General features: G+C 47.6%; 2 protein-coding genes across 4 annotated transcripts in view; one reads left to right on the top strand and one right to left on the bottom strand.

Moving 5' to 3' along the window:
• Positions 1-10,564, bottom strand: part of Svop (SV2 related protein) — a 40,792-nt gene extending 30,228 nt beyond the window's left edge. Inside the window, exons 1-2 of the mRNA XM_090320326.1 lie at positions 10,376-10,564; positions 155-315 (exon numbers count right to left, since the gene is read on the bottom strand). Of these exons, the coding sequence (XP_090176452.1) occupies positions 155-315; positions 10,376-10,410 (196 nt within the window). The 5' untranslated portion in view covers positions 10,411-10,564. The remainder of the gene's footprint in view (positions 1-154; positions 316-10,375) is intronic.
• The window catches only part of Usp30 (ubiquitin specific peptidase 30), a 38,618-nt gene continuing 16,442 nt past the window's right edge, over positions 183-22,358 (top strand). The window contains exons 1-4 of one of the 3 annotated variants that reach the window (XM_090320324.1): positions 183-343; positions 3,584-3,703; positions 20,330-20,439; positions 21,800-21,982. In XM_090320324.1, the coding sequence (XP_090176450.1) occupies positions 20,340-20,439; positions 21,800-21,982 (283 nt within the window). In that variant the 5' untranslated portion in view covers positions 183-343; positions 3,584-3,703; positions 20,330-20,339. Of the gene's footprint in view, positions 344-3,583; positions 3,704-17,472; positions 17,678-17,736; positions 17,811-20,329; positions 20,440-21,799; positions 21,983-22,358 lie in introns of those variants that run through there. The other 2 variants (XM_090320323.1, XM_090320325.1) reach the window with 2 other exon arrangements.

Genomic DNA, 22,358 nt, shown 5'->3' with positions numbered 1-22,358 from the left:
CCTGTCCTCAGCCAAGTGTGTGGTGACACTGGCTGGCAGGGATTGTGACACAGCCTTGCCTGCTGCACTAAGCTGCACCCCCATTCCCAGTGTCACCCCGGGGCCCCTTCATGAGAGCTGACCGAGGCGGCCGGGGTGGCCGCAGGCCTCTCACCATCGGTGGGGTTGGCGAACTCCTTGGGCACGGCGGCCCCGTCCTCCAGCTCCACGGCCTCCAGGCCGGCGCGGACGCCCTCGATCTGGACCTCATGCTCCCCCGAGCCCGCGTCCTCCTCCGACCTGGCGCTCTCTCCCGTGCGGCGGAACTTCACCACTCTGCGGGGAAAGCCAGCTCAGCGCCATGGTGAGGGCCGGCTGGGGCGCCCGCGGCGGTGGGGGACAGTGCGCGCGCGTGCGCGTGGGCCTGCGTGTGGCACTGCTGCGGGTCCGCATCGGGGCTGCCACGCGCGGCAGGGCGACCTGCGCGCTGCTCAGTCCTGGGAGCCGACCTGTCCACGTCCTGTCCACGGGGCAGGCCGAGCCCACGAAGGGATGGTGATCTGGGACCCCTGTGTGGTTTGGAAGCCCCGCATGCCCAGCTTCACTTGGTGACCACCCGGGGGCACTGACACGGCTGTGGCGGCTGCCAGGCGGGGTCCTCCCACGGAACCCTTCAGAAATGAGGCCCACCGCCGCGTGGGACCCCCCGCACCTGCCTCGGGCCCCACCACCGGGTGGACCCTTCCTTCTACCTCGGCCCCTCCACTCCTCTGTCTGTTTGCTTTTTGCCAACACCAGATCTTACCAAATGTTCACTCAGTTTTGTTTTTTGCGGATTTTTTTCCCCAGTCCTATGGCTTGAGCTCAGGGCCTGAGCACTGTCCTTGGACTTTCTCAAGGCTAGAGCTCTACCACTTGAGCCTCAGCACCACTTCCAGCTTTGTCTATGTATGTGGCACCGAGGAATGGAACCTGGATCTTCATCCATGCTAGACAAGCACTCCACCACTAGACCAAACTCCTGGCCCCTCGAGTTTTGTGTTTTAATTTAAACTGGACGCCCATATCTTCTAATTGGAAGAATTCATATCAAAGTCTTCCTCCCTAGCTGGTGCTGGCTCATGCCTGTAATCCTAACTACTCAAGAGGCTGGGATCTAGGGATCACCCCGCTTGAATTCAGAGCCTGGACCCTGTCCCTGAGCCTCCTTGTGCTCAAGGCCACAGGGTCACTTCCAGTTTTTGAGTGGTTCATTGGAGATGAAAGTCTCCTGGAGACTTTTCTGCCCCCGCTGGCTTCAAACTGCCATCCTCAGATCTCAGCCTCCTGAGAAGCTAGGATGACAGGCCTGAGCTACTTTCTAGGCTAGCATCTTGCCATGTAAGCCACACATTCAGCCTTTCAGCTTGTTTTTTTTTTTTTTGCCACTCCTGGGCTTTGAAGTCAGGGTCTGGGCATTGTCCTTGGACTTTCTCAAGGCTAGAGCTCTACCAATTGAGCCACAGCACCATTTCTGGCTTTTTTTTCTATGTATGTGGTACTGAGGAATCAAACCCGGGTCTTCATGCATTCTAGGAAAGCACTCTACCACTAGGCTAAACTCCCGGCCTCAGCTTGTTTTTGAGATAAGGACTCATGCTTGCTTTGTTTGGGCCAACCTCTGCTAGTGATCTTCCTGTCTCCACCTCCTGAGTAGCAGGGATTACAGGTGTGTTCCACCCCCTGGAGGCCCTTAAGATATTTCATTTATTTTTTTTTACTGTTTTTTTAAGGTTTCCCTATGATGTTGTGATGTTATTTCTTGAGACTCTGAAGGCAGCTTTTGTTTTCTTTCTTTTTTTTCTTCTTTTTTTGCCAGTCCTGGGGCTTGAACTCAGGGCCTGGGCACTGTCCTTGGACACATTTTGCTCAAGGCTAGTGCTCTGCCACTTGAGCCACAGCGCCACTTCTGGCGTTTTCTTTGTATGTGCCTGAGGAATCAAACCCAGGGCTTCGTGGATGCTGGGCGAGCACATTACCACTAGACCACACTCTTGGCCCCCAGCTTTGGTTCTTCTGAGCAGAACTTTCTTCCTAAAGGACTCAGAAGTAAAATTACCTGTTTGGCTAGGTGCTTATGGCTCACACCTATAAACCTAGCTACTCAGGAGGCTGAGATCTGAGAGTCACAGTTTGAAGCCAGCCTGGGCAGGAAAGTCCATGAGACTCTTCATCTCTAATCAACCAGCAGAAAGCTGCAAGTGGCTTTGTGATAGAGTGCCAGCCTTGAGTGAAAAAGCTAAGAGAGATCATCCAGGTCCTGAGTTCATAACCCCCCCCCACACACACACAATTACCTATGTGCTCTGTCCTCCTGTCCCTGGGGGGAGAGGAGGTACCAGCATCAGAGACAGATGTGTTCTGCCCTCAATCCGCCAGGGGGCAGCAGGGTCCTGGGTTTTGTGAGATTTTGACTGTTGTGGAGTGTCCGGGACTTGAACCACACAGGGGCTATGTGAGCAGCTAGAGCACAAATCTGAAAAGTGCATTTTTTTTTTTTTTGTCAATCATGGGGCTTGGACTCAAGGCCTGGGAACCGTTTTTGAGATTCTTTTTTTTAAAGCTAGCACTCTACCACTTTCACCCACAGCGCCTCTTCTGGCCTTTCCTGAGGAATCAAACCCACCAACAGCCAGACATAGTAGTGTACACCTGTCATCCAGCTACTCAGGAGGCAGAGGGAGGAAGATTTAGGTCTGGTACCCAGCCCCAGGTCAAAACCTGAGACCTTATCTGATGTGGCTTGTGGTAGAACACTTGAGGTTCCGAGTTCAAATCTCAGCACCAGCTTTTTTTTTTTTAGAGATTTTATTTTGAATTTGATTTAATTTTTAGATTCTATAATTAAGCTCAGAGCCTTGTGTTCACTGACAAATGTTTAACTGCTTGAGCCATGCCCCAGCCCTTTCTGTGTTAGTTATACTTGAAGTAGGATCTCTATGTCCAGGCTAGCCTTGGCCTTTATCCTCATACATCTGCTTCCCTGTGTTGCTGGGAATGACAGGTGCCCAGCTTTTGTGCCACCTCTCACAGGTGAAGTTACATGTGTGCACCACTACACACAGCCATAGGTTGAGTTGGAGTCTCAAGAACTTTTGTGCCCAGGCTGGTCTCAAACTGCAATCTGCCTGGTCACCACAGAAATATTACAGACTTGCACCAGCCACCCTGCCCAGTGCGAAACTTCCCATCTAAAACTGTGCCCTGCTATCTGGCCTCCAAAATTCCATCTGAATTCTATTGGTGCAAAAAAAATTGCTTTTAAAGAGATATGGATTCGTGAGTTTAAACCTTAATACTCCCTGCCCTCCCCAAATAAATTGAGTAAAAGTGAATAATAGTGTGTAGACATTATAAAACAAGCTTCAGACACTCTGGGTGTGGGTAAAGTCTAGAATCTGCTCAGTTAGGGACCATGTGGAATTGTTCCCAGTGAGAGGACCGCAAAAAACTGGGCTCCCTGACCCCTAAGTCAAAAACATCTGTCTCCAGGTTGGAAACACAGAAAATTACTAGGGGAGTGAAGGCAGAGTGGCACTGACATACTTTATCGATGCATTTTTAGAGATGGAGGGAAGCTGGGAAGATCGGCCTGAACTCTGAGGAAGGCGTGGTGGACAGCCTTGACCCGGGCCTGTTGAACTTCCTTTGCCAACTCTGCAACCTCTTTTGTGTGTGTGTAAAGGTAATGTGTGATGTCTTTCCCAATTGCATTGCCTTGCTGGCAATTGACTAGGCACAGATAGGCCAGGTTCCGGTGCAAATGGTGCCTGGTATGGTTTACAGGTTGTAAAGTGATACTTCATTTTGGTTTTCTATTTCGTTGATTTATCAATAGCGCTGGGGTTTTGAACTCAGGGCTTCACATTTGCTAGGCAGGTGCTCTACTGCTTGAGTCGCTCTTCCAGCTCTGGTTATTTAGAGAATTGGGTCTTGGGTTTGTTTTTTGTTTTGTTTTGGTCCAGATGGATCTAGACTTCGAGTCCTCCTATGTGCTATCATCACCAGTGCTGGGATGGCAGAGGCGAGGCACACTACACTGGACTCTTTCTGTGGAGATGAGAGTCCATTTATTTACTTATTATTCTTTTTGCCTTAACTGGCCTTGAACCATGATCCTCCAGATCTCACCCTCCTGAATAGGAGCCACTGTGCTTGGGATTAACCCTTTCTGCCCCCCCCCTTTTCCCACATGAGGACACTGAGGCACCCAGGGCAGCTGGGAGCTTGCCCATGGCCACACAGCTCGCTCAAGATCCCACAAAGGTTCTGCCAAGCTCCCAGCTATACCCCTGCGTGGCTAAGCGGTGGGGCGTGGCTAAGGGATGGGGCGTGGTTATGTGGTGGGTGTGGCTAAACGACAGGCGTGACTTAGCAACGGGCGTGGTGAAATGTTGGACGAGGCTAAGCCAAGGTTTGGCCGGGAGGCGGTGGGCGTGGCCGTGTGGTGGGCGTGGCCGCGCGGTGGGCGTGGCCGCGTGGTCGCTAGGTCCATCGACGGACCTGGGTCCCAATCAGCAGAGCCGTGTGGTTGGTCACCGAGTCCAGATGGACGAGAAACTGCCTCCCCTTGGTTTGAGGTCCATCAGTGGGGCTCGGTGTGCCGAGCGGGGTTCGGTGTTCGTATGAACGACGGCGGTGTCTGTTTCGGGGGTTCTTGGCCCCTGGGCTCTGGAGGCGGGTTGGCAGACACTGCGGTTCGTGCAGTGCGGGCAGTGGGTTTGCAGGGCACGGGGAGGACGCTCGGGCTCACCCGCCCGGTGCCCTGCGGCGTGGAGCTGCCTCCCCCCACACCCGCCCACCGCCCCACGCACCTCCTGCCTTGAGCTCTGAGATGGCTTAGCACGCTCAGGGGTGGGGTTTTGTTGGGGTCAGTACTGGACCTCGAACTCAGGACCCCTTGTGTTCTACCAGTCAGGCTAGCACCCCACTCCTGCCAGCTTCTGTCTTTATTTTATTCTATTTTTGCCAGTCCTGGGGCTTGAACTCAGGGCCTGAGCACTGTCCTTGGGCTTTCTCAAGGCTAGAGCACTACCACTTGAGCAATACCAACATTTCTGGCTTTTTCTATGTATACAGTGCTGAGGACTTGAACCCGGGTCTTCATGCATGTTAAGCAAACACTCTACCACTAGGCCAAACTCCTAGGCCTTCTGTCTTTATTTTTATTTTATTTTTATTAGTTGGTTGGTTGATTAGTTGTGGGGCTTGAACTCAGGGGTCTGGGCACTGTCCCTGAGCATTTTTTGCTCAAGGCTAGTACTCTACCACTTGAGCCACAGCTTCATTTCTGACTTTTTGGTGGCTAATTGGAGATAAGAGTGTCACAGACTTTCTTGCCCAGGCTGGCTTGGAGCTGTGATCCTCAGATCTCAGCTGCCTGGGTAAGCTAGGATTACAGGCATAAGTCACCAGCATCTCGAATCATTGTTTCTTTCTTAAGGCTTGTCTTCAATTGGAAATGAAAAAGAGACCTTTGATATTAAATTGTGCCCAGACTATGTTTTATACCTAGACTATGTTTTGAATCAGCTGGGTTCCTAAAAATATTTATCAATGACATGAGCCAAGATTTGTTAAGGGGTAGGGAGGGAAGGTTAATATGAAATAAAAAGCAAATAGCACTAGCATATGTTAATATATAAGGGCAAAAGCAGGCTGGCTCTTCTCACATATTTCTTGGCATCTGTTGTATGTATTTTTTATATATAGTTACCAAAATAGTTAAGAACATTTCTTTTACATAATTTTGTTAATTAAGGAAAAGAATAACTTGAGAAAATAGATGTCAACATAAAGATCTTACATGCACTATCAACCCTTTAGCATCTTTGGCTTGATTAGGGTAGGCTGTTATGCTTTGATTTTGTGGTTGTTGGTAATGGGGTTTGAACTCAGGGCATCATAGTTAATATGTAGACCCTCTACCACTTGAGCTACACCTCCAGCCCTATTTCTGCTCTAGTTATTTTGAATGAAGGTCTTGCTTCCTGCCTAGAATTGGGCCTGGACCTCGATCCTCCTGTTTTTCACTTCCTACCATTGCTGGGATAACAGGTGTGTGCTGTTGTGTTCCTCTTCTTCCATAGAGATGCAGAGGGAGGTCAGTCCTTGAGTTTGAACTCAGGGCCTGGGCACTGTCCCTGATTTTCTTTTGCTCAAGGTTAACACTCTACCATTTGAGTCACAGCACCAATTCTGGCTTTTTCTGCATATGTGGTACTGAGGAATTGAACCCAAGGCTTCATGCATGCTAGGCAAGCACTCTACCACTGAGCCACGTTTCCAGCCCTGCTATTAAACTTTGATCTCAGTTTTCTGTCTTTTCATCTGAGCTTCTGAATCCAGTTTCCTGAGTTCACAAGTCTATTACACAGAACAAGAAGCTTAAACTGAGCTGATTGTCATAGAGTCGCACTTAGAGTTCTGCATGAAGACAGATAATCCACCATGGTGGGGGTGAGGGGGTGGGGGGAGTCCAGTTGTGAACTGATTGACTCAGGTGTGAACCACCTAAGCCACACTCTATAGTAGCTATGTGGCCTTGGGTGGGTTACTTTACCTCTCTCAATCTCTGTTTCCCCAATATTGAAGGGAGATGGTAATTCCTGCCTCTCAGGTTGCCATGGAGATGAAGAAGTCACCAGAGAGCCCGGAAAAGATGGGCACAATTCCTTGGTTATTTCGATAAGTGTTGACAGAGGGCTGGCTGAGTACTGAGTATGGAGACAGAGGGGACAGAGAGACAAAGAAAAGATGGTCCTTGTTGACCGTGGAGGAGATGCTGCCCCAACTGGGGAGTTGGGGAAGAGGCATGGCTGATCTATAAACAGACTGTGTGTGTGTGTGTGTGTGTGTGTGTGTGTGTGTGTGTGTGTGTGTGTACTAGGGCTTGAACTCAAGGCTTTCCTGCTCTTGCTTGGCTTTTCTGCTCAAGGCTGACACTCTACCTCTTGAGCCACATGTCTACTTCTGGCCTTTTGCTGGGACTAACTTCAAACTGCTTATTGAGTAGCTAGGATTACAGGTTTGAGCCACTGGCTCTTGACTATACATTAAAATTTAAATGTCCACATATTGCTAGTGTCTACCATAGTGGGCAGTGCAACTCTGATTGTTGGGGCTGAGAATTCAGCTTAGTGGTACAGTGCTTGCCTAGCATGTGTGAAGCCCTGGGTTTGATTTTAGGTACCAAATAAACAGAAAAGGCCAGAAGTACATTGTGGCTCAAGTGGTAGAGCACTAGCCTTGAGAATGGAGAGGCTCAGGGACAGTGCATAGGCCTTGAGTTCAAGCCCCAGGACTGGCAGTTGTAGTATCCAAGTGGGTGGATGGGTGGGTGAATGGGTGAGTGGATGTATAAGTAGCTGGATAGAAGGATGTAGGTGGGTGGATGGATGGATAGGTTAATGAAGGGACAGATGGATGGATGGACAGATGTGTAGGTAGATAGATGGAAGGATGGGTAGATGGGTGGATGGATGGATGAATGGGTGGATGGATAGGTCTGTCAATGAGCACACAAACAATTGTAGACATTCATGATTAGAGCTACAAGAAGTCATGAGGGCTGAGGCTCCAGCTAGGTGAATGAATGCTGGCCTAGCATTTGCACAAAGACATCCAGAACAGTAGATGTGATGCCAAAGCGCAGCAGTCCAGATCTCCTGTGTAAGCTGGTGGCTCTGAGGACAACAGAGACATGGGGGGGGGGTGCCCGAGGGCTCAAAAGAACCACCCCAGAGCTGTGTGAAGGCCCCCAAGATCAAGAATGCAGTGTCTCCCCAGGGACCTCATCCCTTCGCCTCCCCACCCCTAAAACTGCTGAATGATTTGTGTGATCTATTAACACTTGACCTCCCACAGGACTATGTCTGTTCCATCGCTCTCCCAGGCACTCTGAATTATTTTTTTTAATCATATTGTTCTCAGGAAGTCTGTCACTTGCAATCTGTGCATAATATATGCAAGATATGGTTTAAAAAATATCTAAGTCGTGATTTGTAACCCACTCAGACTCACAAAGCTTTTCACTTATGCCTCCTTTTTTATAAATTGAAGTCAATACATTTCAGGGATTCTTTTTGGCTCCATTCAAATGCAGTTGGAGGCTTTCAAATGGAGTCCAGCAATAATGAACCTACATATTCAGATTTTACAAATGATGTTTCAGATGTCACAAGCACGATAATAGTGATGCAACAATAAATAGCTAATTCTGTTAGATGTCTTATGCTTGATCAAGTATGTAGCACATTTATCTATTTTTGCAGTGCTGGGGAATGAAACCCAGGGCCTTGTGCATGCTAGCTAGGCAAATACTCTTACCACTGAGCTATCCCCACAACCCTCAGTATATCTCAGATTTATCTCATTTGGTCTTCAAAATAGCCATCTGAAACATGTACTATTATGATTGCAATTTTGTTTAATTTTGGTGGTAGGGATCAGATCTAGGGCCTTAAGTAAGCCAAACACATACTATCCTCTGAGCTATACTGCCAGCCTCACCATACCAATTTTCTAACTAGGGAAGAAAACACAGAAAGGTTGATGTGCTTACTTACATTACTTGGCTGAAAGTAACAGTCAAGATTAGGGCTCAAGTCTGACTCAGAGCCAATATCCTTGAGCAGTAAACAATTTCATCTTTCTAATAAATTATATATATATATATGACATCAAAAAGAATAATGAAGCCACGAGCTGGTGGCTTGTGCCTGTCATCCTAGCTATTTAAGAGGCTGAGATCTGAGGATCACAGTTCAAAGCCAGCCCAGGCAGACAAGTCTCAGAGACACTTATCTCCAATTAATCAGCAAAAAGCTAGATTGGAGCTTTGGCTCAAGTGGTAGAGAGCCATCCTTGAATGTAAACACCAATTGAGAGCATAAGGCCCCTAGTTTAAGTCTCCATACCTGAAAAGGGGTAAACAAAGATTACATTTTCTTAGAAATTCTATTGCTATTCAGGAAATGAAATCTAGCATAGTTTAAAAGAAAGTAGTATGCCATGCTTAAGAGATTTTCATTCAGACATTTGCCTTTTTATATATTCCTGAGCCAATATCGGGGTCACATAACCAGGGATCCATTCTCATGTGTGAGCTACAGCAGTCTATTCATCTGTGGATCAATTACTAGGAGCTTCAAAGTGACATTTGAATTAATTAAAAAATTTCAAATGGACGCAAAGTTTACACCAATGGTGAAGTTATCACTTAGTAACAGCCAGAGCCTCCAGAAAACTACCAGGCACCCCAGAAGTCACTTGGGACAAATCCTCAGAGCAAAACACACCTTTTTTTTAAGTCAAAAAAAAATCCACAGCTACTAACAATAACACATCCTTCCAGTTCAACAGCATCCAACAAACACAAATGGAGTCTACTGTCCAAGTGACTAGTGGTTCTAAAAGTGGACACAGAATGCTTCCCCCCAACCCACCCCCTGCAAAGAAAAAAAAGAGTAAAACATTCTTTTTCCATGCTCCCTCTTTTACTTTTGGAATTTGCTTAAAAGAATCACCATCTGCTTGTGAGACGAGGAAGGAAAAAAAAAATCCGGAAGACTTCCCCTTCCCCTCTGCCCCTGTCCTTTCTCCCTTTGCCTGGAGTATTTTCCTGAACCAACTCTCCCAGGGTGATCTTCACATTTCATTCAGAAGAAGGGGAGCGGTTTCTGGCAGCCCCCCCTCTCCCCAGCTCTCTCATGCACACACTCCATAAACAGCAGCACTTTGCCCCAGCCTGTCTTCTCCAAGGGAAAGAATCTCAGCTTTTGTTCCCCCCTCTCAAGAAACCCCTTTGCCACCTGGTATCATTCCTTTCCAAAAGACCTTGCAGAAGAAGGTGTGGGGGGGGGAGGGAGTGGGGGGGGGTGGGAAGCAGGAATCTCTCAGCCTCGGAGAAGGGCTGAAAGGAACTATGTCATGCGTTCCCTCATCAATTCTGTCCACATTCCCAATCGGCAGCCCAGCCTCTCTTAAAAGCACCGCTCTTCACGTCTCTTTTTAAGAATGGGAAAGCAATTAAAACAAAAACAAAGAGGCGGGGGGCACACGACCCCCCCACCCCACACGGCTCCCCTTCATCAGGATCAGATAGATATATGAATATAAAATCCCCAATCCCTGTGAGCCAGTGGAGCAGACGCGGTGCCCCTGGGTTAGGAAAATGGCTTGTCTGCGCCAGGCCTCCCTCCTTCCCCCGCCAGCCAGCCGGGGAGCGCGGGCATGCCAGGGGCTGGCGGGGAGACCCACACGTACCCCCGCTGCTTTGCAGCTTGTGGGCCTTTTTTTGGGGGGGGGTGGGTTGAGAGGCTGTGTGTCCATCGCTCTCCCACCCCATGGTACTCACGGCAGCTGCCGGAGCTGGAACAAGTCTTCCTCCATGGCCGCGCTGCGCGGGGGGCGCCCTGCTCATGGCTCACATCGTGGCTCCGGAGCGGTGAGCTTCAGCACCGGGCGTCTGGACAGCTCCTGGCGGCCGCGCAGGAGACAAAGCTGCCACCGCGGGGAGCTCGGGCAGAGTGGGCGGGGAGGAGGAGGAGGACGAGGAGGAGGAGGACCAGGAGGAGGAGGAGGGCCCAGAAAGCTGCGCGGGGAGGGGCGGGGGGGGGTGGGGAGCGCCCTTCTGTTCAGAGATTGTGCAGTGTCTCTGTGGTCGCTGGGGGCTCCCCGGAGCTGCCTCCAGTGTGCAACAGCCTGGGAAATGGCTGTCGAGACACCCGACTGTGTCTTGGGCTCTCTGATGCACCCCTGAATGTTTATTCGTACAGGGATTTATTAATGTTCTCAATCTCTCAAAACCCAGGTTGCTGTGGCAAATATAGGGTATGGTCCAGATAGACAGATAGATAGGTAGATAGGTAGATAGATAGGTTAGATAGATAGATAGATAGATAGATAGATAGATAGATAGATAGATAGATAGATAGATAGATAGATAGATAGATAGATAGATAGATAGATAGATAGGTAGATAGGTAGGTAGGTAGGTAGGTAGGTAGGTAGATAGGTAGGTAGGTAGATAGGTAGGTAGGTAGATAGGTAGGTAGGTAGGTAGGTAGGTAGGTAGGTAGGTAGATAGATAGATAGATAGATAGATAGATAGATAGATAGATGGATGGATGGATGGATGGACAGATAGATTGTGGGTGTGCGTGAAAGTCTTGTTCAGTAAGCACCTGCTGTGCACTGCCATCAGCTCTTTTATGGTAGAAGAAATGGGACCCGGTATTGTTATCCTGGAATAGAAGGTCTGGTGGCATGAATGGGGAGAACCATGAGTGTTTGGTAAGAGAAGCTCAGCACGGTGGCTCACACCTGTCATCCTAACTACTCCAGAGGCTGAGATCTGAGGATCATGGTTTCAAAGCCAGCCCAGGTAGGAAAAGTCTGTGAGGCTCTTATATCCAATTAACCAGTAAAAAGTGGGAGATGGAGTTGTGGCTCACCTGGTAGAGTGCTAACATGGAGCAAAAAAAAGCTCATGGGGGCTGGGAGTTTGGCCTAGTGGTAGAGTGCTTGCCTAGCATGCACAAAGACCTGGGTTCGATTCTTTGGTACCACATACTTAGAAAAAGCCAGAAGTGGTGCTGAGGCTCAAGTGGTAGAGCTCTAGCCTTGAGAAAAATCCAAGGACAGTGTTCAGGCCCTGAGCTTAAGCCCAGGACTGGAAAAAATAAATAAAAAAAAAAAAGCTTAGAGACAGTGACCAGGCCATGAGTTCAAGCTCCAGGACCATTTCACACATACAAAAGCAAAGACTCCAAATTTAAAATACCCAAAGGATTTTAACAGACCTTTCTTTCTTTCTTCAGGGCCTGAGCACTGTCCCCTAAGCCTTTTTTTTTTTTTGGCTAGTCCTGGGCTTGGGCTCAGGGCCTGAGCACTGTCTTTGGACTTTCTCAAGGCTAGAGCTCTACCACTTAAGCCTCAGCACCATTTCCAGCTTTTTTAGATGTATGTGGTACTGAGGAATCGAACCCTGGTCTTTGTGCATGCTAGGCAAGCACTCTACCACTAGCCCAAACTCCTGGCGCCTCCCCTAAGCCTTTTTTGAGCTCAAGGCTAGAGTTGCACTGCTTGTGCCAAAGTGCCACTTTTAGCTTTTTCTGAGTAGTTAAAGAGTGTCACAGACTTTTGTGCTTGGGCTGGCCTTGAACCATGATCCTCAGATCTCAGCCTCCTGAGTAATCAGGATGACAAATGAGCCACTGGTGCCTGGCTAAACATATTTTTTCAAAGAAAATATATCAATGATCAATATGTGTATGATAAGCTGCTCACTCAATATCTTGTCATCCAGACATTGCAAATCAAAGTTCTCAGGAGATTCCACTTCACACTTGCTGGAGTGGCTAGAGGAAAGACAGATAAGTAGTGTTGGTGAAGAGAGGGACAGCCTGGAGCACTTGTCAAACAATGTAAATGTAAATGATGAGCCAAGAGTTTGGCCTAGTGGTAGAGTGCTTGCCTAGCATGCATGAAGACCCAGGTTTGATTCCTCAGTATCACATACATAGAAAAAGCTGAAAGTAGTGCTATGGCTCAAGTGGTAGAGCTCTAGCCTTAAAAAAGCTCAAGGACAATGCCCAGGCCCTGAATTCAAGCCCCACGACTGGCAAAAAAAAAACAAAAACAAAAACTTAAATCATAAGGTGAACACATCGCTCAGCAACTCAACTCCTAAAGATATCTCCCAAGAGAAATAAAAGCAAGCTTTCCTGAGATGGCATGCAAATGTTTACAGCATCGTGACTCAAAATATTAGAAACCAACCAAGCATTTGCCTAGGAATAAACACATATAGTACATCCAAGTATTGTGTGGAATATTATGTCTATAAAAAGAGATGGAGTATTATCATGTGGATAAAACTGAGAAACCTTGCATTAAGGGAAACAAGTCAGGCACACAGTCTATAATTTCATTCCTATAAAAAAGTGCACAAAAAAAATCCCTAGAGACAAGAAGAAGCAAGGAGAGAGATGGTTCTTGGAGGGGCAGAAGCACCAGGAACCAACAACTAATGCATAGTGAACAAAATGTTCTAAAATTAGCTCTGAACATTTCATAACCCCAAGACGATACCAAAACAACACATTGTATGGTGCATTTGACATGGGTGAACTGGAGCATTAAGGCTGGTTTTTTAAAAATCCAATAACAGTTCGAATTCAGTTCAAACATTTAAGCGAAGAGCTTTCATGTAAGAGGATTATGGGTTCCTTAGGGAAGGGAGGGGGCAGCTTTTCCCCTGGGTTTGCCTCCCCCCCATCTCTTCACTCCACTCTAAGCTGCCAGCGGCCTGAAGCAAGCTCTTGCAAGCCATTGTGTCCTCAGTATCTGCTCTAGCAGCTTTCTAGGAGCACTCCCTGGAAGCTGGGAACACAGTTCTTATGAGAATCATTAACTGCCTTCATTTGTTCTTTGCTTTCTCAGAAGCACCAGCATCTTTCTCTTAAAGCAGTGGTTTTCAGTGTGTGTGTGGGCATCCTGGAGAGTTTTAAGTACACACACATGGCCAGGCCACCTCTCCGGCATGGAGTGTCTGATTCCTCAGGTGTCAAGTGAGGTCTGGGGGTGTCCAGGTGATCAATTGATCAGGGCCAGCCTCAGAATTCCTGATCTAAATTGATAAAGAGAAATATGGCCTGTAAACTGTTTTAACTCCAATCTGAGGCATCCCTGGCACATAGGGATATTATAAAGGCAGCGACTCCAGCCAACCACATCCTCTGTCTAGAAAATGGGGATGTGCCAAAAGCCAACCGGGCCAGGTGCCAGTGGCTCATGCTTATGATCTTAGCTACTCAAGAGGATGATATCTGAGGACTGGTTTGAAGCCAGACTAGGCAGGAAAGCCCAGGCGATTCTTATCAGAGGTGTGACCCAAGTGGTAGAGCAAAAGCTAAGGGACAGGACGCAGGCCCGAGTTCAAGGCCCAGTAAGTGCACAAAAGCAGATGAAATGATAAAAACAAAACAAAACAAGAAACAGCCAGATGTGCTTTACTTCACACCAGGGTGAGGCGCTCTGATGTTCCCCTATCTGATTCTTTTCTTCCTGTTGTTGGTCCTGGGACTTGAACTCAGCCTGGGTGCTGTCCCTGAGCTCTTCCGATCAAGGCTAGTGCTCTATCACTTTGAGCCACAATGCCACTTCTGGTTTTCTGATGGTTAAGCAGAGATAAGGGTCTCACAGGTTTTCGTGCTCGGGCTGGCTTTGAATTGTGATCCTCAGATCTCAGCCTCCTGAGTAGGTGTACAGTCATGAGCCACCGGCACCCAGCCAGGAAGGTATTTTAAAATAGAGGCTTGAATTGAGAAGAGATTCCCTCTGCCTAAACTACTGAAGATGTAAAAGCATACACTAGAGGCTGGAAGCATGGCCTAGTGGTAGAGTGCTTGCCTAGCATGGAAGCCCCGGGTTTGGTTCCTCAGTACCACATACAGAAAAAGCTTGGAAATGGCGCTGTGGCTCAAGTGGCAGAGCTCTAACCTTGAGCAAAAGTGCTCAAGGACAGTGCCCAGGCCCTGAGTTCAAGCCCCAGGACTGGCAAAATAAAAGAGCATATACTATATACAAGCAGTTCACCGATCAATGGTCCCATAAACTCTCTTTTGATCCAGACGACAATCTGTTATGAAAACTGCAGTTAATTTTAAAAGGAAGTCAATGCTTTAAGTTCATAAAGACAAATGTCTTTTTTTTCTCTTTGGATTTTGTCAGGTAAAACCCTTTAATTTTGTTAAAATGTGTTTTGTGCCCAAACACATAGTTTATATTAGAGAATATATATATAATATATAGTTTATATGGAGAATATATATACCTCTCATGAAGCAAATACATTCTGCTATTGTAGAGAAGAATGCTCTATAAATGTCTTTTAGAAATAATGGCTTTTATGCCAGGAATGGTGGTGTATACCTGTCATACCCAAATTCAGGAGGCTGAGGCAGGAGGAATATGAGCTTCAAATCAGCCTGGACTACGTAGTGAGATTATTGCAGAAAGGGGGAAAGAGAAAGAAAGAATGAAGGAAAGAAATAAAGAAGAAAAAGAGGAAAAAGGAAGGAAAGAATACAAGGAAGAAAGGAAAGAAAGATGGAGAGAAGGGTGTGGGGAAGGTATTGACTTATAGTTCTGCTGCACTTTTGTTTTTCCTTCTGTGGCATTGCTCAATCCATTACTGAGTAGAGTAATGAAACCTCCCACTATTGTTATCACTTCCCCCTTCAAGCTGGGACTCAGACTATTAAGTGCATGCACATTTACAATCACTATGTTTTCTTTTTTTTTTTTCCAGTCCTGGACTTGAGCTCAGGGCCTGGGCACTGTCCTTGGACTTTCTCAAGGCTAGAGCTCTACCACTTGAGCCTCAGCACCACTTCCGGCTTTTTTCTATATGTGGTACCGAGGAATCGAACCCGGGTCTTCATGCATGCTAGGCAAGCACTTTAACCACTAGGCCAAACTCCCGGCCCTCACTATGTTTTCTTGATTGGCCCTTTTATCATTAAAAATACCACCCTTATCTCCAGTAGCTCTGTGTGTGTTAGAATCTGTCTTGTCCACCAGCATACTCTCTTTTGTTATGCTTTTTAAACTACTTTCAACCTATTGAGAACCTGAAACTCTGCAGATCACATCTAGTTGGACTGTGTGGTTTTATCCATTCTTCTGATCTCTAGCGTTTAATAGGAGAGTTTAATCCACTTAAATTTAACGTACTTACTGATAATGCAAAGTGTACATTGCTATTGTACTGTTTGCTTTATTGCCTCCTCTTCCTCCTCCTCCTCCTCTTCTTTTTTCTTCCTCCTCATCTTTCTTTTTCTTTTTGAAATTAAATTTTATTTTGAGGGTGATATACAGAGGGGTTCCAGTTATATAAGTAAGGTGATGAGTACATTTACTTTTTTTTTTTTAATTTTGCCAGTCCTGGTGCTTGAACTCAGGGCTTGGGCACTTTCCTTGAGCTTTCTCAAGGCTAGCTTTCTACCACTTGAGCTACAGCACTATTTCTGGCTTTTTTCCATGTATGCCACACTAAGGAATTGAACCCAGGGCTTTGTGAATTCTAGGCAAGCACTCTACCACTAGGCCATACTCCCAGCCCTGTGAGGACATTTCTTGTCGAACATTATTACCCCCTTAATCCCTTCCCCTAACCCCCAACCAAGTTGTAAAGTTCATTTCCAACATAGTGTATCCCTGTTATCCCTGTTGCATTGGTTTACCCTTTGTCTTTTTGTGAGTGTGTGTGTGGGGGGGTTGTGGCGCTTGAACTCTGGGCGCTGTCCCTGAGCTCTTCAGCTCAAGACTACCGCCCTACCCCTTGAACCACAGCGACGCTTCTGGTTTTCTGGTGGTTAACTGGAGATAAGAGTCTCACAGACTTTAGTCCCAGGCTGCTTTGAACTTTGATCCTCAGATCTCAGCCTCTTGAGTACCTAGGATTACAAGCATGAACCTGGAATCCCTTGGTCGTTTGTTTTCCAAGTTTATTATTCCCCTTTTCTTCCTCAAATCAGATACACACACCCACACACACACACTCACACACACTCACACACACGAGAGATGGGGTAGCAAAATTTTAAAAGCAGTGACAACAGGGGATATACTAAAGGAAAAAATGAAAGAAAAAAATAACTTGGCTTAAATTAAGCCAAGTTTCTTTTTTGTTTTGTTTTGTTTTTGTTTTTGCTTATGGCTAGCATTCTACAACACAAAGCCACAATTCCACTGCCAGCTTTTTGGTGGTTATTTGGAGATGAGTCTCATGGACTTTCCTGATCAGGCTGGTTTTGAACTGTGACCCTCAGATCTCAGCTCTGGAATAGCTGAGGCTATTGGGGCTGTGGCTCAAGTGGTAGAGCACTAGCCTTGAGCTGAAGAGTTCAGGGACAGTGCCCAAGCCCAGAGTTCAAGCCCCAAGACAGACAAAAAAATAAGGAAAGAAAAAAGATGGATTGGCTGGGAGTGAGTGGTTTATACCCATAATATCAGCTATTCAGGAGGCTGAGATGATGTTGGTTCAAAAGCCAGCCAGACACTCTTATCTCCAATTTTGGGGAAAAAAAAAAAAAACTAAGTGGAGCTGTAGCTCAAGTGGTAAAGTGCTAGCCTTGAGGGGGGTGCGGGAAGCCCAGGACTTGAGTTCAAGCCCCAGAAGGGGTACAGAAGAAAATAATAATAGTAAAGCCAACCACAGGCAGACACAGAAAAACAGATAATCATTAAAAACAGCACAATCACCTATATACATATAGGTGCCTCTCCCTCCGCCGGGGGCGCCTGGGCCGCAGGGCCTCCCTTAGCAACCGACAGCGGCTCTCGTTGCTAAGGGGAAAAGGAACCGCGCAGGCGCGGGTTCGTCGGCGATTCTGCTCCGGCGGGAGTCACTTCCGGTCCTCTCCGGAGCTTGTCCTCCGGGGTATCTTTTCCCTCCCCCGAGGAGGTGGGGTCGTCGCTGCGGGTTCCGCCGCCTGCGGAGCCTCGGGGCGCCGTCACGGAGGCGGCGGGGACGGCGGGGACGGCGCCTGGCCTCCGGCGGGGCCACCATGCTGAGCTCTCGGGCCCAGGCAGCCATGACCGCGGCTGACAGGGCCATCCAGCGCTTCCTGCGGACCGGGGCGGCGGTCAGGTGAGCTCTAGGGGGCGGGGCGGGGCGGCCGGAGACGCCCGGGCCTGGGGCGGCCTTTCCTCACCCGCGTCGCTGTCACCAGGCCGAGCGCTCCGAAGCTTCTGGGTCCCGAAAGGTCGGAGGAGGCTCCGAGGTAGGAGGGTGACGCCACTCGGGGTCCCCAGCCCTGCGGCAGCACCAGTTCGCTCCGTACTCCTCGAGGCCTCTCACCCCCCCACCCCCCCATCTCCGGCCCCCCAGTTTTGCCTTCTCCATCCTGTCAGCGGCCCCGGACTTCGAAGCTCCTGAATTCTATCAGCGCCCCCCTCCCCCAAGCCTGTCGAGACCTCTCCATCGTCTCAGGATACCCCAGTTCTTCTGGGCCTCCCAATCATTGTCAGCTCCTGCAGCGCCTTGGGGCTCCCCAGTCCTGCCTCGGTTCTCAACAATCGTGTCAATGTGTCCCAGGCCTGCAGGCCCATCTTGTCAGGACCCCCTCCCTATTCCTGTTGTCCCCCACTCCCTTCCGCTAAGAGGAATCTCCACGTGTGCACACCCTCCACCTCCAGTCCCGTTAACAATATCAGGCTCGTCATTCCTGCTAAGACCCCCCCCACACACACACATTGTCTATCCCCAGTCCTGTCACAGCCCCCATTTCTCTTCTCTTAGTCACCTTCCCAAGGGCCCGAGGCTTCAGAGCCAAGCATCATGCCCCTGTTGCTGACCCTAGATGGCTGAGACCTGTCGCTCAGATTGGCTTCCTCTGGAACTAGGACAAAATAGCTTATTATATAGGGATGGAAGCCTGTCCCAGACCCTGATTCCAGGGTTGTGATGTGGGCCTTGAGGCATCCTTGCCTGAGGCCCCACAGACTTACTGGAGAGCTAAGCAGGAGTTCTCTTCACCCCCCATGTCCCACACCCCTCTCCTCCTGGTGTCAACTTTGGATAGGAATAGACTTTCCAGACTGGCACTAGTAGCTCATGGCTGTAATCCTAGCTACTCAGGCGGCTGAGACCTGAGGATCACAGTTGGAAGCCAGCCCAGCTGTGTAGGAATGGCCATGAGACTTTTATCTCCAGTTAACTAAGAAAAAGCCAGAAGTGGAGCCATGTGCACCTGTTATAGGACAGTGCCCGGGCCTGAGTTCAAGGCTCATTATAAACTAGCACATACAGAATGGGGCTTCTAAAGCCTGATTTGCTCCCTGAGGCTTTTGCTCACATGTGGACCAGTTATATCTACCTTCTTTTCAAATCTCTATCTCAGTTTTCCTATGGCTGTGTGTGTGTGTGTGTGTGTGTGTGTGTGTGTGTGTGTGTGTGTTGTGTGTTATGATTCTAGGACTTGAATTCAGGGCCCAGATGCTGTCCCTGAGCTTTTTTGCTCAAGGCTAGCACTGTACCACATGAGCCACAACTCCATTCAGCCTTTTTGCTGGTTGAAGAGAGGTAAGAATCTTGTGGACTTCCCTGCTTGAACTGGTTTTGAACCAGGATTCTCAGCCTCCTCAGGCGTTAGGATTACAGATGTGAGCCACCAGTGCCCGGTTCATATCTTTAATCCAGACTTTGAACTTGGATTCAGATCCACATTCATTCACTGGCCAAGTTTGCTTTGTCTCCCATCTCCCCCCTCTTTCAAAGTGGGGTTCATAATAGGACTTACCTCCTTGGGTTTGAATTTATTTGTTGGCTTTGTTGTTTGCTGGTTTCTTAATTCAACATTTCACTCTGCATCTCACACTGGCCCCAAACTTTTAATCTTTTTGCTTTCACACCGCCAGGGCAGGAATTACAGTCACATACCACCAACATACCTGGCTTTGGGGGTTGTTCTGAGGAAAGTCAACATATTCACAGTGCTTGAAATAAAGTGTGAATCTGAAGTTTAGGGTTTGATTAGGATTTTTTTTTTTTACTGACACCCATTAGGGTTTGATTAGATTCAAAAACACTCATCCAGGGCTGTAACATGTTAGTGGCAGTCCACTTTTAACTTCCCTGGCACTTCTGTGAAGGAACCTTGTAAAAAGCACAGTGACACATTAAGAAATCTTAAGAGTAACCTCTGTAAATGAACCTGAGTTATCCTTGCAGGTGTGGTAGCTAGTATTTATTGTTTCAAGACACAGTCCCATTTCTGTACATGATTTCAACATAAAAATAGGTAGAAGTGGGCCGGGAGTTTGGCCTAGTGGTGGAGTGCTTGCCTAGCATGCTCGAAGACCTGGGCTCGATTCCTCGGTACCACATACATAGGAAAAAGCTGGAACTGGTGCTGAGACTCAAGTGGTAGAGCTCTGGCCTTGAGAAAGTCCAAAGACAGTGCTCAGGCCCTGAACCTAAGCCCAGGACTGGCAAAAAAAAAAAAAAAAAAAAAAAGTAGGTAGAGCGGCTGGGTCCCAGTGGCTCAGGCCTGTAATCCTAGCTACTCAGGAGGCTGATATCTGGCATGAAAGTCTGTGAGACTCTTATCTCCAGTTAACCATCAGAAAACCAGAAATGGTACTGTGGCTCAAGTGGTAGAGCACTAGCCTTGAGCTGAAGAGCTCAGGAACAGCACCCAGACCCCAATACACAAAAAAAGTTATTCTACTGACCTGTGTCTCTATACCCATAGCCTGGATTTGTGATGTGAGAGGACAGTGAACGTGTTTTCTTTTCTAGATATAAAGTCATGAAGAACTGGGGTGTTATAGGAGGAATTGCCGCTGCTCTTGCAGCAGGAATATATGTTATTTGGGGTCCCATTACAGAGAGAAAGAAGCGTAGAAAAGGTAAGAATTGGGCCATTATGTCATGGTCTTGATGTGAACTCCTTTTGTTTGGGGTTAGTACAGAGAGCTGGGGAGCAGGTCATGTTTGGTTCTTTTGTTTTCTCGTCTGAGGACTTGAGTCTGTGATGCAGTGCTTTTACATTGACTGGTGATTTTCTTCCCTGTAGTAAAAGGATGTCTATTCCAGCCCCTCTTCAGACTTGGGTTTACGGAATGTGTTGTAATGACAAATTTCAAGTGGCTTAATTGTTTCCATTCAGATGGCAAGCGTGTTTTCAGTAGTTCAGCTGACTAATGATATCATGCATTTGTGGTTTCTCTGAGTCCCTGCTTACAGCCAGTAAAAAAAAAAAAAAATCACTAGTTTCTTCATTAATTGAAAAAATCCATTTATTTTTAAAAATGTCCTATGTTGTTAATTCTGCTCTACTTAACACCCATTCAAATTCAGCAGAAGAAAGAAAAAGAAAAGAAAGGGATAGAGGTAGCCAAATTTGATTGTTGTTTAGTTTGAGGCAGGTTATACTGAGGTTCCCTATATATTCTCATGCATGTTGGAGAGCTTTCATATTAAAAGAAAGAAAGAAAGAAAAGGCGGGCGCCTAGCTACTCAGGAGGCTGAGATCTGAGGATCACAGTTCAAAGCCAGCCTGGGTACTAAAGTCCACCAGACTCTTATCTCCAGTTAACCACCAGAAAACTGGAAGTGGCACTGTGGCTCAATGGACAAAGTGGTAGCTTTGAGCTGAAGAGCTCAGGGATAGTGCCGAGACCCAGAGTTCAAGCCCCACTGCCAACAACAACAACAACAACAAAAGTAATTTTTTTTTTTCTCCAGCCAAAGGGGGATTGGTAGCAGATACTGTTAACCACTGCAGAGAGATTGGTCAGAATTGGTGGCATGTTGCCTTTCTCTTATTCCCCTAAGAGAACAAAATCATTGTCCCGGGACCACAACAGAGCAATTGTTCTGTGTTCTGAGAAACATGGCTGCCTTACTGAGGAGGAGAGCGCAAGTGAGAGAAAGAGGGAGAGAAAAAGAGAGGATCTGGTTTACTGTTTTCAGATGGTTAATGATGAACCAACCTGTGCCAGGTACCAGGATGGGCTTCCCAGTGGATGTAAGGCCCAGACCTTCTCCTCTGTCACTTAAAATCTGAAGACAATCAGGACCTCACTTGACCCAGGCGGAATGCCTGACCCAGATCCCTGTGGAAAAGGACCCACTCAAATTAGGATTCTAGATGTAAAGTCACAGTGCAGAACCTCTGGGTGCCAAACGGGAGAGAGGAGAAAGTCAGTCGAGGGTGATGTTCTGTTCTCCCCTTCCGTGCGTTTTATTCTTATTTTTATTTGGCAGGGCTCGTGCCTGGCCTTGTGAACTCGGGGAGCACCTGCTTCATGAACTCCCTGCTGCAGGGCCTGTCCGCCTGCCCTGCATTCATCAAGTGGCTAGAAGACTTCACCACCCAGTACAGCCGGGACCACAAGGAGCCCCCGCCACACCAGTACCTGTCCTTGACACTACTGCACCTCCTCAAAGGTATAGAGGCTCAAAGGGGACCATGGGCAGGGCCACAGAAGCCCAGGTGGTAGGGGAAGGAAGGATCAGGTAGGTCATCATGATGGAAAAACACTGAGACACCGTAGATAAAGAGTTTTTTGTTTGTTTTTGGTACCAGTCTTGAGGTTTGAACCTTGGGCATTTAAAAAAAAAATTACTTTTTATTTTTTGCTCAAGGCTAGCACTCTACCACGTGAACCATGACTTTGCTTCCAGCTTCTTTAGTGGTTCTTGGGAGATAAGAGTCTCATGGACTTTTCTGTTCAGATTGGCTTTTTGAACCACCATTCTCAGACCTCAGCCTATTGCATAAATAGGATGACAGGCTCAAGCAGGGTTTTTTTTTTTTTTTGTT

The sequence above is a fragment of the Megascapheus bottae genome, chromosome 28, assembly GCF_031878675.1.
Source record: "Megascapheus bottae isolate mThoBot1 chromosome 28, mThoBot2.hap1, whole genome shotgun sequence".
Classification (NCBI taxonomy): Eukaryota; Metazoa; Chordata; class Mammalia; order Rodentia; family Geomyidae; genus Megascapheus; species Megascapheus bottae.
The sequence above is the reverse complement of the archived record's forward strand: the minus strand, read 5'-3'. Positions and strand labels throughout refer to the sequence as shown.